The following is a 14,430-nucleotide window of genomic DNA, read 5'->3' on the forward strand; positions in this document are numbered from 1 at the left end:
GCCTCACCGACTGGCAAAATGCTTTGCTCTTATGCCATTGAAATATCCTTTCCTTGGATTATATTGAAACTTAATATATTACTTGCAGCAATAAGGGTTTGTTTTAATACAACCAAATGAAACATAGAAATACAGATAGGAAAATAGAGATATTGATAATCAATAGTAGAATATCCTTGAAGGAAACTCAAAGTCCAGATGACAGTTCGCAAATAATTATTCTCAAAGCTTAAATCATTAACTACTATCCTAATTGCCTGATATGGAAGATTCGTTGGAAAAGTTGCAGACCTGCGATTCATTTATTTATGGCAAAAAGCCATGAAGTCTTCCTAGTAGTTTGTGTAGAAGAGGTTTTCTACAGGGGTTGCGTCCTGTAAAAAACAAAAATTTGCAATTTCTTGCAGAGAGGAAAAATTAAAACAAGTTGATAGATTAGAATCCTCCTTTGAACTCATCATAGCCTCTTATAAAGAAACTCCTTCCCAAAATGCATTCAATCAACTCAAAAGCCTAGCCTTTGAACTTATGCATATATTATTATTCACTTTACAACAATTAAATCTCTACCATGGCTCTTACTAGGCATAATAATGTTATAACTTAAGTGTGGCCTGACATTAAACAAAATTAAGCATTAAGTATATTGCAAATAGCTTTAGCTTTTTTGGCTAATATTTAATTATTTCGTCATTCCCTTCCTATTTAATTAATTTCTAGCCTCAGGGATTGGAAAAGGCTAAATATTTCTTCTGTCTTAACCATCACTCAGAAAAGGGACATTACGCCTTACACAATGCAAGTGCTATCTTGGCTATCCTACATAATGCAAGTGACTTGTTGGTCTTTATATAGTGTAAGTGCCCTCTTGGCCTCCTTACAGTGTAATTGCTGTCAGTCCTTTCAGGACTTTTGCTGACTTGATTTCGTATTTATTGATAATTGTGTTTGTAGGTGAAGTGGATTGCTTATTATGTTTGATGCTTGGATCTTGATCTTAATATAATCTCTTGGGTATAAATGCTGATCAATCTCTATGAATTGATCTTAGCCCTTTTGTGTTCCCTTCGTGGGCTGTTTACTTAGATAATCCTTGATTATATTTTCTGATGCAATTAGCTGAATGTATTGAATTGCTGGGATGATCTGCTCATGCCAAGTACCGTGTTCTACACATTAATGAGTACCGATTGCTGATTAAGTACTGATTATTTTTCCCTTGATCCACAACACAAGGTATCTCTTTCAATGCTTGGAATGACTTCTCCTTTATACTTTATTCGTGTAAGGGTTAGTGCCATTCATAGGGATTAAATCATCACACTTTATTGTTGCCTTTAAGAATAATATAGTATTCCCCAAATTGAACTCCCTTGGTTGTTCTCGTCAAATGAAAACTTCTCCCCTTTTATATCCTCCAATGTTTAGGGAAAGTCCCACTTCTTTACAATAATAACATTTCACAATTACTGCCCTTCCAAAAGCTTACAAACCTTCATAATTACCACCCTTTGAAAGGGTCACAACCATTCATAATGCAAACATTTGCACGTGCATTTGCTCTAAAATCCAAGAGCCTTAAAAGCCCTTATACTTGGGTTTGGTAATAAAAAATGTATCATTAAAAGTTCTCATGTTTTGCATTAAGGCTCTTGGGTTTTAGAGAAAATGCATGTATAAATGCTTCTTTAAAGAACACCTTTACTTCTCTAGTAGATGTGTTTCCTCCTAGTGGTGATTTTGCTTGCCATTGCATGTTCAATCAATGTAAATGCTATCAAAAAATGTATATTATGCTTGTGTTTTTGTTCCAAATACACTTGCCTACGGAAAGTTTTATGGTAAAAACGGGTTAGAGGAGGAAAATTTTAAGTTTTAAAAGCTGCGTTTGGAGTTTGAAAGCCCATCTAGGGCACATTTCTGAAAAAAATGGGATTTCCAGCTTGATTTCTCCATTTAAATCCACATTTTGTCCTCCTTGGGCGCCATTTTTGATTACATTGCATCTTGTAACAAGCTCAATCATTTATAGGTTCGATTTGGTCTTTCTCTTTGCTATCATGCATTTTTGGTCTCTATCTTGAACATTTGTCAGAAATCCTCCATTGACTATATAATTACATTGATCTAAAGAAGATTTTTTTCAAATCTTCTTGCCTATATAGCTTCAAACTTGAGATCTTTTTCTCATTTCAAAATCATTTGGATTTTGTTGAGACTTTCTCCAAGGTTTTGAAAGACTTTTTCATTTGCATTTCTCACGAAAAGAGGTGAGTTTTTGTTGTTCAATTTCGGGGCTTTGTTTTCCACGTGTCGTATATATCTTTAAAAAAATTCAAGTCTTCCATTTCATTTACAAATTTGCATGACATTGTTTTTGTTAATGATCCTTCTACTTCCATCTAAAATTTTGTAATGCCCTGCCTAGAGATCCTTGGAAACAAGGATGAAAAACAAGCAAGATTTAAAAAAAAAAAAAACCAAGTGTAAGTGCACATGATAACAACCTACACAGATCATAAAGATCGCAACGGAAGACTAACAGTCAACCAACACCAATGGATCTCCAAATGCCACTACTAACCAAAACATCAACAAGATAACAAACGGGATCAACCAAGCTGATAGACAAATGCCGAGTCCTGAAAATTGGCTAAGTCTAAAATCCTAAAGTCTTGAAATTTGTCCAAGTCTGGATTTTTGAAGCCTTGAAATTTCCTAGAATCTTTATCTTAGCTTGTAGAGGTCTGGAACCTATCTCAAATGAATCGTCGCATATATTAAAATATATCTCAAGTATTAAACGATATATTTTAAACCCGAAGAGATTGAGTACTGAAATACACACAACTGGAATCAAAATGCAACACCATAGGGTTGAAGAACATCGAAGAGGGTATCCAAATCAACTCTCAAAAAGTTCGAACCAAACCGAAAAGTGCCCACTGCCCGCCCGCACAGGTTTTTACAAAAACTAGGCGATACTTTAATACAACACAGAAAAGTATCGCGTGACATTTCTAAAGGAGGGCGACACTTTCAAGGACTGGGCGATACTTCTCCCAAAGGCGTGCAACACTTTAGGAGTGTCGTACGACAATTCTTACAAGGAGGTGCAATACTTTCCAATATCGCGCGATATTTCTTCAAGAGGCGTGCAATAGAATCAGGGGACGCACAATATAGTTTCAATGGGCTTGCGATACATTTTTTATGTTGCACCATGCTGATAACGGTCACCCAGGAAACTAAAGAAAAACACTTAAGGACAAATAAACGACTAAAATTGAGTTTAGAACCTCCACACAGGGGAGCATCGGATCCACATCTCGAAGCAAGAACCCTTGAATCGAATAAGGAAATTCGGAAAGAATAACATCTAAGCATCTAACAGATAAGAGTGAAAGTGCAGAAGGAACATCGCAATGAACTAAAGCAACATCACAATAACTGAAATAACATCGCAATGAATAGAATAACCAAGTTAGTACGCGGTTGCTCCCAACCATCAATGGCATAAGACCATCGTGGGCCCTAGCCATCCCCCCATGCGTAACATTCTAAGCCACCGATCAAATCGTCGGTATTATCGTAATAGGGACGTCACTACTAAACATGCTAAAAACAAAAAGCATAAGGAAATCTAACATGCTAGTAGTACAACAGAAGATAAACTTGCAAGTAGATAAGATCACCTATCACATGCTAATCATCATAATAAGGAATGCGTCAAAGCTAAGATCATCTAAACATGATATACAACATTCCAATGAAAGCATAAATCATAAGAAACATACTCCGTAAATCGAAGTACCAAGTGAACACATCCAACAACGGTCGCACTAGGATATAAGACCGTCTTTGTACACTGGTCCCTAGCAGTGGTGAAGGAATCAAGTGTGATTCCCAAAATGTACAAGTTAACCAAATAAATTGGAACGAGGTCTATTTAATAGGGATAAATCATAGATCTATTAAAATATATTAAGGATTAATTTATGTAATTGTATTATTTTATAAAACTCTTAATAACTCAAAAAAATTAAAATGGTAAAATGGCAAATGGTGTTAAATATTTATTATTTATAATTTTATAGTTATTAAAAATGAAAAAGATGATATAAAATAGATATTAGATTATTATTGATAATTTGACTTATTACTGATAATTATTAGTATGTTACTGAATAATAAATAAGAAATATCCTTATTTATATTTAGATTTAATATTTTATCTTACATTTGCTGAATTTTTTAAAATTTAACAATTTACAATTACACTACAGTTATTAACTTATTAATATTTAATATTTAGTACTTAATATTTATAATTTATTAATTAATAGTAATAAAATATTAATTATATTTTAACCAGGAAGTCATATATATATATATATATATATTTTGATTGGTAAACGACCAAGGCCTTGGTGCTTTTATTAATTAAAATAGAAACTACAATAGCTTTCTCCGTTCAAACGAGCACTGGTAGGAAAGAACGGAGAAGAAAACCTCCAGTCTAGCTCGGGACAAATGTCCTTTATTATTACAGCTTAAAAGGGGCATACCCCAGTCAAATCTCATCATGCTTAATAATATTTAATTACATCGAACAAAGAGAATATCCCATATAATTACATCAAATTAAATTACAATTGATCTGCTTATTTGTTTGAAACTGATATACTTGCTTAATAGAAGCAAAGCCTTGTAGAGAACCTGTGTTCCAATTGATCAAAACAAACACCCTCCTTTTTTCTTGATAAGCAACATGGTTAGCTAAATATAACATAGATACAAATAAAAGGCTACCATAAGAGATCGCTATACCCTACTCTATTGATCAACCAAAAAGATGAACATCCAAAAAATAACAGCTAACTGATTAGTATCCAAATGGGATTGGCAAATCTAAAGACAAAACCTACTTCAAAAGAGCTTGAACGTAATCCCACCATAATGTATATAATGCTAGAGATAAGGAGAAGAAACAAGTTTCAATTGGCAGAGAAAACTTGTAGACCAAGAGACATACTCTGATGCGAATTCCTATATTAGTACTTAAACCTACTCATCAAATGTCAAATAATCTTAGAAGCAGCTTAACACATAGACCTTCAGAAAAGCCATATAACCAAATACATACAATTACCCAAATTCTCTGAAATGAACTGGAGAATATCAAAACCCAAAGGTTATCATCTAAACAATATAAAATTGAGCGAATCGAAGCGAAATACAGCAAAGAGATGAGCCACCAATCAAGCTGATCAGGAACAAACCAAAACCAATAAAGGCCGAAACCTTTGAAGCCTAAAGTCGAAGACTTACTACCAAATCGATATAGAAAGAGCAAGGATTTACCAAAAGTCATCTACATATTGCTGATACGAAAGATAGCTAACCCAATATATCCCCAAATTGGAAACAATAGCTTAAAATTTTATGAATAAATTAATTGGGAACCCACTCCAAATTAACCAACAAATTGCAACCCAGCCACTAAACAGTAATTATTATGTTATTAAAAATGCAATTGGATCTCTAAAAAACACACTAGAGACATAAAAGAATCGCTAACCAAATTGAGAAGCAACTTTCATCCAAATACGGTTTTAAAATACCCTATATATAAAATCATGACAATTATGCATAATCCAAACAAAAATTAGAGAAAACAAACCGAAGATTATAAGGCTAAGGCTCTCAATAAACCATTTATCTATACTTAATATTATCACAATTACCCATAACAAAACTGGGAAATTAGAGGATTCCCCTGATAGAAAACTATAAAAGTACCAAATGCCCTAATACAAAATAACTACAAATGTCCAAATGAACTATACAGTTAAATACAAAACCAAACATAGTAATCAGATACTAGTGAAAATACCACCCTACTACCGTATGTGCCTCAAAAAATAGTCAATACATGCGGATAAACAACTAAATCTACAAGACCCGATTTTCAGTAGACCATTATGACATTAGAAATATCATTAGTGTTCTCTACATAAAAATTTGGAGGAAGCTCGAAGTTAGATTTTGCCCTACTTGTCTTTTCTGCATTTGGAGTGCAGAACTTTAGGGCATCCAAATCTTCAAATGAAACCTCGGGTTGGATGTAGGCGTTGAAGGCGTTTAGGTAATTAAGAAGGCATTCTCTATTTACCTCTTCAATAATGCCCCTCCAGCGAAGGAGAAAATGGATATCGGCCTCCATTCTAGGCCATTCTTTGTAGTAAGCCAAATTTTCTTGAATGACTAAGGATGGACGATGGAAAGCCACTTGTAACTCTAGCGACCCCAGTGGGAGCTCCATGTACTTCTCTAGAAGTGGAATTCTCATCTTCCCATCAATGCTGCTCAAGCCCTTTCCTCCATGCAGGGTCAAAGATGCTGCAGCAAAGTTGGATGATAGCATCAGAATGCACCCTTGCCCTCACCATACAATCGATAAATGAACCAATTATATTGCTATTGGTTCTCTAGGTAAACTTGTAATTGAATACACCTTCCCCAGTTACTCTGCTAACCACAATTCGTGACATATCATCCATAGGTTTTAGAATGCGACTCCAACGTTCAGGCTTGACGTTACCACGAAAAGCCATGGTGTAGGATTCAAAAGTATGAAAGACATAAACAAACGACTCCATTTGCATAGGACACAAACAAACCAATGGGCAGAGAAAACGACTTAAATGAAAAGGACAGATGAACGAACCCTTGAGAAGTCCAAGTTGTTATCACCTAAATCAATGATGGCAGAGCATCCCGAATCACGGGTTAGGTGCCCTAATTAACATGCTGACCAAGAGACCGAGCCACGGAGATAAATAGATGAAAATAAAGTCGCTACAATTAATGATAAAAGAAATGAGTAATTCTAAAGACTTCATACCGACAAAGAAGGAATGAAGAAACATAGACAAGATCGACACCCCAACCAAGGTCAATCACAATCAAGGAAGGATATAAAGAATAAAGATAAAAAACATAAAATAAGCCAAAATAAAAGAAATTGGAAAAAAAGGATAAGAATAGAAAAATAATAAAAGGACCAAAAGAAATAGAATGAATTGGTGGACACATACATTACAAGACAATGTAAACCTGAAAATTTTCCTTGTTAGCACCTTTATTAGCTAAATAGTCCGCCATATGATTGCCTTCTCGAAAAATATGACAAATTTGAATATCAACTAATCGGTCTAGCCATAGTAACACTTCGCCTAATTTAGAATTCAGAACCCAATTGGGGTTGACTCGCTTCCTAACTGCATTTAGGATGATCTGAGAGTCACCTTCAATGATAACCCTAGTCAACCTTAACTCATGACACAGCTGTAGGCCTTTGTCCAAGGCTTCCAGTTCAGCTAGATTATTAGAGGTTGGTGGAATGGACATAGCTTTCTTTAGTATCCACTTACCAGTGTCATCATTAATGATACAACCAACTCCCGCTGTACCAGAATTACCTCTAGTTGCATCATCAATTTATTATTGTCAACATTTGAAAAAAAATACAAAAATTCTATATATGGAAATGGAAGTTACCCCTTACCTAGTCGTCAATGTCGATTGGCTCTCCACTCTCCACTGCTGGCTTTCTGTCTCTGCAAATTGTCCCCACTCAAATCGATTTTTTGGCCCCCGAATGGAAGAATCCTTTGTCACAAACCATAGATAATTTTTTGGCCCCCGACTGAAACCATAGATAATTTGTGAATCTGAAGATTGCGCCTGCGAAATGGAAGTCATTAAAAAATGCGTTGAAATGGAAGTCATCGGCGGCAGGTAGAAAGAAGGCCCTTTCAATGCGTTTTAATAAAGTAAAAAAAAAAAAAACCCTAAAGGATGCAGATGGACAACTTTTCAATGATTTTTTAGGTGACTTTTTCATTGCAACGCGTGTTTTTTCCATTTTTGTCACCGCGGGTTTTTGCATTATTTTGGCGCCAAAATTTACTGCGTTTTATTCGGTTGCAGAAGGGTTTTGCGAGATACTGCGATATTTACGTTTTTTTGGTGATATTTTAAACTATGTATGCATGTGTGCATTTATAACATGCCTTGAAATGTAGAACCTAGTAAATTAGCATAGCCATCCTTAATAAACCTACCTAAATAATGCTTAGTATCTCTTGACATGTTTTAGATAGAGATGTATTTGAGATGCCTATGTTAGTGGTAGCTTGCCTTTTAAAATAAACAATTCAACATGATAGCAATGTAGATAGAAAATAAGACATTGAAAACTTATTTTAGCTCCTTAAGTAAATCAATCACCACTCTCTTTGGAATCCAAATAAGAGAAATTTAAAGCCTTTGTTCTCCTCCCTTGTTGAACATGTAATCATTCCTGCGATATTCATAGTTTGATGAAATATTTTACATGTTATCTCTTTATATTTTCTCCATCAATGTTTGAATGTATTTTTTCTCACCAATCCTTTAATAATATGGTCTTTGAGATTCTTGATGTTGCCATGTGCTTTTATATTTATTGCAATACACAATTAATTAATGTACCAATATACTTTTGTCCTCTCCTTCCATGTTTGCACATTTTTCCTAGCTATCATTTCGTGATATGCTAACTTAGATTTCTGTGTTTGTCATCTGCTTTTTAGGTAATCGTGATACTGAAATAATAGCTGTAGGAATATTCATTATCAACGAGAAGGATTTTTTTCTATTACTATTTAAATCATTTGAACTTACTGATAATAATTGTAGCTAATACCAACAGGAGAATTCCTTGTGTATCGTGATAGAACTGACTCAAATATGCTTGTTGACTAATGTGGCTTGTGTGCAACCAGCTCGCAAAACAGATGCCTGAAAGGGTTAGACTAAGCATAAGATACATTTGAAAATTATTTATAAAATACAGATTAAATCAAGAAAGTTTAGCCTCCTATCTCATGTCAGTGTTGTCTATTAAGCTGCGGAGAAATTTGAATCAGTATTAATACTATAATCATGAGGTTGTGCATCATGTTGATATCATTACATACTTACTTATTGAACATCAATGACTTTGCAGAATGTGATGGAGATGGAGAAACTCAGATTTCAGACCAGCAGGAAGGTGATACAAACGAGTCTGTGAAGGTCTGCAAAACTATCGATACTTATAATTCTACAGGGATAAAAATAAAATTTGAATTGATTTCTTCAACATTTATTGTGCAGAATTCAGATCCCTCTGCCACTTTGGAATCTTCTTTCGATGCACTAAATATGAAAAAATTTGATGGTAACCTTTCAGCTTTTAGGCTTGGATACATCTACCAAGTAATTTTCCTTGTAATTATAAAGTTTTGAAGTTTATATTTGGAAGACTCTTATATTGACTGCTTAATTTGCACTTGCTTCCAATATTTTCAGTTGCTTTTACAGTAGATCCTCTGTATCATCAGACATCTGCACAATTTGATGAAGGAGGGGCCAAGGGTCTCCTTTTGAATACCCTTAGTGTTTATGCCGATTGCCGTATAGTATTTGATTCTCTGGACATACCTGGGAAAACCATGATGTCCAGTGTAATGCAAAATAATGACAGTCATGAGACAGTTGATATGTGTTTCATCAAAGGTATTGCCTTCCTAATAGCCTCTTGGAGAAACTTTTAATTTTTACTCTGTTTTCTAGCTGAGCAATAAATTGATAGAAAATCTTACTGTATGAAACAGATAGTATTGACCAGATGGTGTTGGGCATGCGTGCTAAAATGGAGATCTCACCAATTCTTAATGAAATCCTTATATTGCTTGATGATCCATATTGGAATTCTGTAGAGGCAGTTGCTTTCATGGAAAATGATGACGAAACTATACATCCTTCTGTTGAGATGCAAGAAATATTAAATGGAGAAGATGTAGTGGATGATGCTTTTGATGTAGATCCACAAGATTTTGATTGCAGCGATAATTTTGGTGGTGTAGAGGATAATTTGAATAATATTAGCCGAGGCTCTAATGGTTCTTTTGCTCAGGAAAAAACTGACAATCAGGTCATATTGTTGCTCATAGTCTGCAAATTTGATATGCCATTTCTTTTTGCCCTTTTAAATAAATGGATATGCATTATCTTCAGGACATTGCAACATCTCATTGTACTGTGTTTGTTTTCAGGCAAGATTTGGCTATGGTGAATTTATGTTTGAAGATGACAAGGATTCAACAGGTGAACATACACTTGACTATTTGTTCTTTGGGATGGGGGTGTTATCCAAATCAAATGCTTGGGCTGGTCCCGAGCACTGGAAGTTTCGACGTATTAAAGGTGGATTCATCAAGCCTTTTTAATGTTTCAACAGTAGTTGCTTTAAAGTTCACTGTTTTCCTATAAAATGACACTTTGGCTAACATGGAGATATGCTCTCCAGATGTACAACAGAGTTCGGATGCTCATAGTGAACTTTCAGAAAAAGACAACAAATTAAAGAAGAAGAAAAAGGAACCGTTTTCCATTGACTTTTTGAATTGTTCTGAAATTGAAAATAATAATTTTTTTGCCCCCCCTAAAACACAGCGGTCCTTGCTCTTGCCCCAGAATAGTGCCTCTAATAGGACTACTCTGCCAGAAGATTGTCATTACCAGCCAGAGGAATTTATAAAGCTCTTCTTAATGCCGTGCGTTATGGTAAACACATCTCCTACTTTTTTTGATCTCTTATTTTTCTATATAATAGTTTAAATTTGGCTGCTACTTGTATGCAGTGTATTGGGAAAAAAGGAAGAAAAGCCAATGGTAATCTATCTCTCCTTTGTCTTTTGTTTATGGACCTAACAACAAATCAATTCATTCCTTTTATTAGAGATAGTGAGATTTGTTATCTGAAATCTTGATTTAGTAAGTTTACATTCTCAGCACACTTGAAATATTTTATGCAATTTGTTTCAGATGATTTTCTTGAGCCTGCCAACTGCTCTGAACCATCAACTATGTGGGGCAACGATGATGGTTTTGTTTCTTCTAACTGGGACGATGCACTTGCTGATAGTGATCTTGAAGATTCAAATGTGAACATGGTTGTTCAGCCTCGTAAGGTTTGACATTGTCATGAACTTTGTTATACACCATATTATGTAGTCTGTCAAATTCTCTCTGGCTATTCCCGTTAATATGTGAAAATGGCACCTTTGGATACAAAAAATATTAGAGGAATATGGATAAAATAGAAAAGAATCTAGATATCTAATCTATATAGTTTAGATTTTGTTCAGAAATGGGGACAAAAATCTGAGAGAACCACTGTAGGTCCAACCACTTTCTGTATTCTTTCTTCATTTTAAAGGTTGTGTGATGACAGTTTTACAAATTATATGCTTTTCAGTTATCAATTTTTGCTACTAGACAGTTTTTTAACTGTTCATACTCATAGTACACACAGTTTTAAACACATTGGCTTTTGGTAACTGCTTGCTTGCTGTGCTTTTACTTAGTTGAAACGGCAGGTTATGTTCCATAGTGCATTCAAATTTTTAAATTAAAATTTCACAAAATGGAAGGCTTTGAAGGTTTCAGCCATGAAGATTGGTGAAAGATTTGATTGGGAAGTAACAAAATTCTCAAGTCGGAGGAAACAGTATGATTCTAGTTGTTCCTCTTTCTGATATGATATATTTATTCTCATGTATTCAATCTCATCCCGCTTGGAAATCAGCTTCTGTTACTTTCTCTTTTGCTTTATTGTTATTAATTTGTGATTGTAAACATGTTCTTTCTTGATTTCATGCATTCGTTTTAACAGTATTCCAGGTAAATACTTGCTGTATGCACCCCTTCTAAATTTTTACTATATATGCAATTAGTAGAAGAGTTCTTTCTTTGTGCATTTGTGTCAGTATGGCCACACCATTGTTAATAGTTTTTACTATTGCAAATGATGATGGTGACTTTTATCTTTCCATTGCCTTGCTGGCTTGACGTGAAGGATTATCCTTGTGGACACATTTTCTAGCCATGTTGCTTATGAGGCCTCAACATGTCCCATCAGTATCTTTTATTTAAGGATATGTTGTTGCTCATTTACTTGAACAAGGCCAAATAATCCTCAAAATGGGCAGGCCAATAGTGCGATTTTACTGTGCATCTATTTCTCACTGTTATGACACCATTATCAACTTGTGTACCACTTTGAAGGTTTGTTGAGATGGAACAGTGATTGAATCCTTCAGATTGCTTTTGTCTCACCTCCTCATGCTCCTTAGCAGTGTCATAGTAGGCTTTTTGTTTTCCAATTAGAGCCTACATACACTTCTCCATCTTATCAAGCTCACCAACTCAATTTGGTGAGTTTGTGACACTGGCTTCCAGTTTAAGATATTTGTTCATGTGAGTGTTGTATGTTTGTATGCTCGTTTTTTATAATTTCACTGCATCATATCTCTTTTTTGTATTACATATAAAGTATTCAAGTTTCATACTGCTCCAATGAATTCTGTTATACCATCAAAAGCTACATTTTCTTTAGCCCAGCTTAACTAGTTTATGCATAATCAGAGCATCACCCATACAAAAATACTTTACTAGCTAATACAAAAAGATCCTAATCGCTAGTAAAGATGGAAGCATCCACAAAAAGGTACAGCTGGAAAATAATCATCAGTAAACTGTTTAAATGGAATGGATAGACTACTGTTGTTGTCGGTAAAATGTATAGTGTAGCCGATGGGTAGAATAGTATTCGAATGGGCGCATGACGCTTGAGTCACCCCTTCAGAAAGGTATATGTACACATCCGAGATGGACTTTAGAATCATCATTGTAATCATTGTATTCGGATTGTAATCATTGAGTGCATATATGAATAAAGTATCTGTTTTGTGTTGAATCGTGTTCTACATGTGTTAAGTTTCTTACCTTGTACGGTAAACATTTGGCGCCGTTGCTAGACGGACCTGGAATGAAGGAATGTGATGAAGATTAATGCCGAATTTGCTTAACAAGCATAGGAATAAGGTAAAAGACAAAGATGAAATACGTACAACACAAGAAGTTTTAATTTTAGCGCAACAGGTAGAGCTCAGGCAGAGGCTTCAACAGATTGCCGAGGGGCACTGAAGGGGTGAAGAGGCACAGATAGAGGGAGTGCACTCACCTAGTAGACTGAGGAGTGCTGAGGAATTGCTGGAGGAGATTCGATAGCGATCAAATTTGGTGGAAGAAACAAATGAGGAGTTTCTTAACTTGTATACGCAAAGGGGAGAGTTTCCGAACGGAAGGGAAGCAACTCGCACGGCTCGGACGACCGAGGGAGCACGAGCGTGTAGTGAACTCTTCGTTCTCGATACATCGGATGAACGGATATAGGTGGAGAATAGAACCACCTTACTTGAAGAAGACCTTTCACCAGGCAATGCGGTTGTCGGAAACAATGCTGCTATCCAGAGCAGTGCAGGTGTATAGAACAACATGGGTGCTTTGAATAGCGCAGGTGCTCAGAACAGTGCGGGTGCTCAGAACAACGTGGGTGCTTTGAACAGTGCAGGTGCTCAGAATAGCGTGGGTGCTTAGCAAGTACCTCAGAATCAAAGGAAAGTAGCGATGACAAGTCCTAAAGAAAAATTACCCAAGTTTAAAGGTGATGGTACGGTAGATCCTATTCGACATTGTAAAACATGTGAAACCATATGTGTGGCAAATGGCGTGACAGATGAGGACGATTGGATTAGACAGTTCTCAGCAATCCTACGGGGTGTGGCAATTGACTAGTTTTTCGATGCTGACCCTCAAAAACTGACTACATGGGCGAATGTTAAAAAAGAGTTCATAGCAGAATTCAGATTGCTTCGAGATGATAATGAAATAGTAGCCGAGATATATAGTACTAAGCAAGGGAAGAATGAAACAATATGGGCCTATGCCAGATTACTGAAAGAGCTGGTCGGGAAGATGGAAAGTCAATTAGTAGACGGTTTGAAAAAATGGTGGTTTGTGGAAGGGCTACGACCGACTTTGAAAAAGAAGATGGAAGATTGTACCATTGGTGTCGTACACCAATGCGTATACTTGTGCAATGGATTTAGAAAGTGAACAAAAAACAAGTAAGAAGAAAAAGCATAAGTCCTCCGATTCAGATGATTCATCCTCTGAAAGTGGCAAGAGTGATGAAGAATCAAACAAGAAGGTGTGAGCATTACAGAAAGACATGCTTCAGATGATGAAAGAATTTAAGAATTTGAAAAAGAATCCGGACACAGTGAAGGGAGAACTATGGTGCACAGATTATAAAGAGGATGGCCATACAAAGGGCTCATGCTCGAAGAAACAGTTTTATGACATTTGCCAGGTGGCGGGGCATTCCCTGAAAGAGTGCTCGTTTAACATGAAAGCAAAAGGACACCAGCCAGTGTTACTAACGTAGGAAGCGTCCAACGACAATAACACAAGTAATGATGCAACTTCAGATGG

At 35.7% G+C, this 14,430-nt stretch overlaps 1 protein-coding gene across 1 annotated transcript in view; it reads left to right on the plus strand.

Annotated features, from left to right (window-relative positions):
* EMB2795 (condensin complex subunit) overlaps positions 1-14,430 on the plus strand; it is a 104,118-nt gene that overhangs the window by 40,060 nt on the left and 49,628 nt on the right. The window contains exons 4-11 of the mRNA XM_089820450.1: positions 9,056-9,123; positions 9,205-9,268; positions 9,400-9,606; positions 9,705-10,024; positions 10,146-10,296; positions 10,400-10,656; positions 10,734-10,764; positions 10,918-11,063. Coding sequence (XP_089676576.1) covers positions 9,056-9,123; positions 9,205-9,268; positions 9,400-9,606; positions 9,705-10,024; positions 10,146-10,296; positions 10,400-10,656; positions 10,734-10,764; positions 10,918-11,063 — 1,244 coding nt within the window. The remainder of the gene's footprint in view (positions 1-9,055; positions 9,124-9,204; positions 9,269-9,399; positions 9,607-9,704; positions 10,025-10,145; positions 10,297-10,399; positions 10,657-10,733; positions 10,765-10,917; positions 11,064-14,430) is intronic.

This window comes from Cupressus sempervirens, chromosome 3 (assembly GCF_028749045.1).
Source record: "Cupressus sempervirens isolate cs-2001-9-10 chromosome 3, ASM2874904v1, whole genome shotgun sequence".
NCBI classification, from domain to species: Eukaryota; Viridiplantae; Streptophyta; class Pinopsida; order Cupressales; family Cupressaceae; genus Cupressus; species Cupressus sempervirens.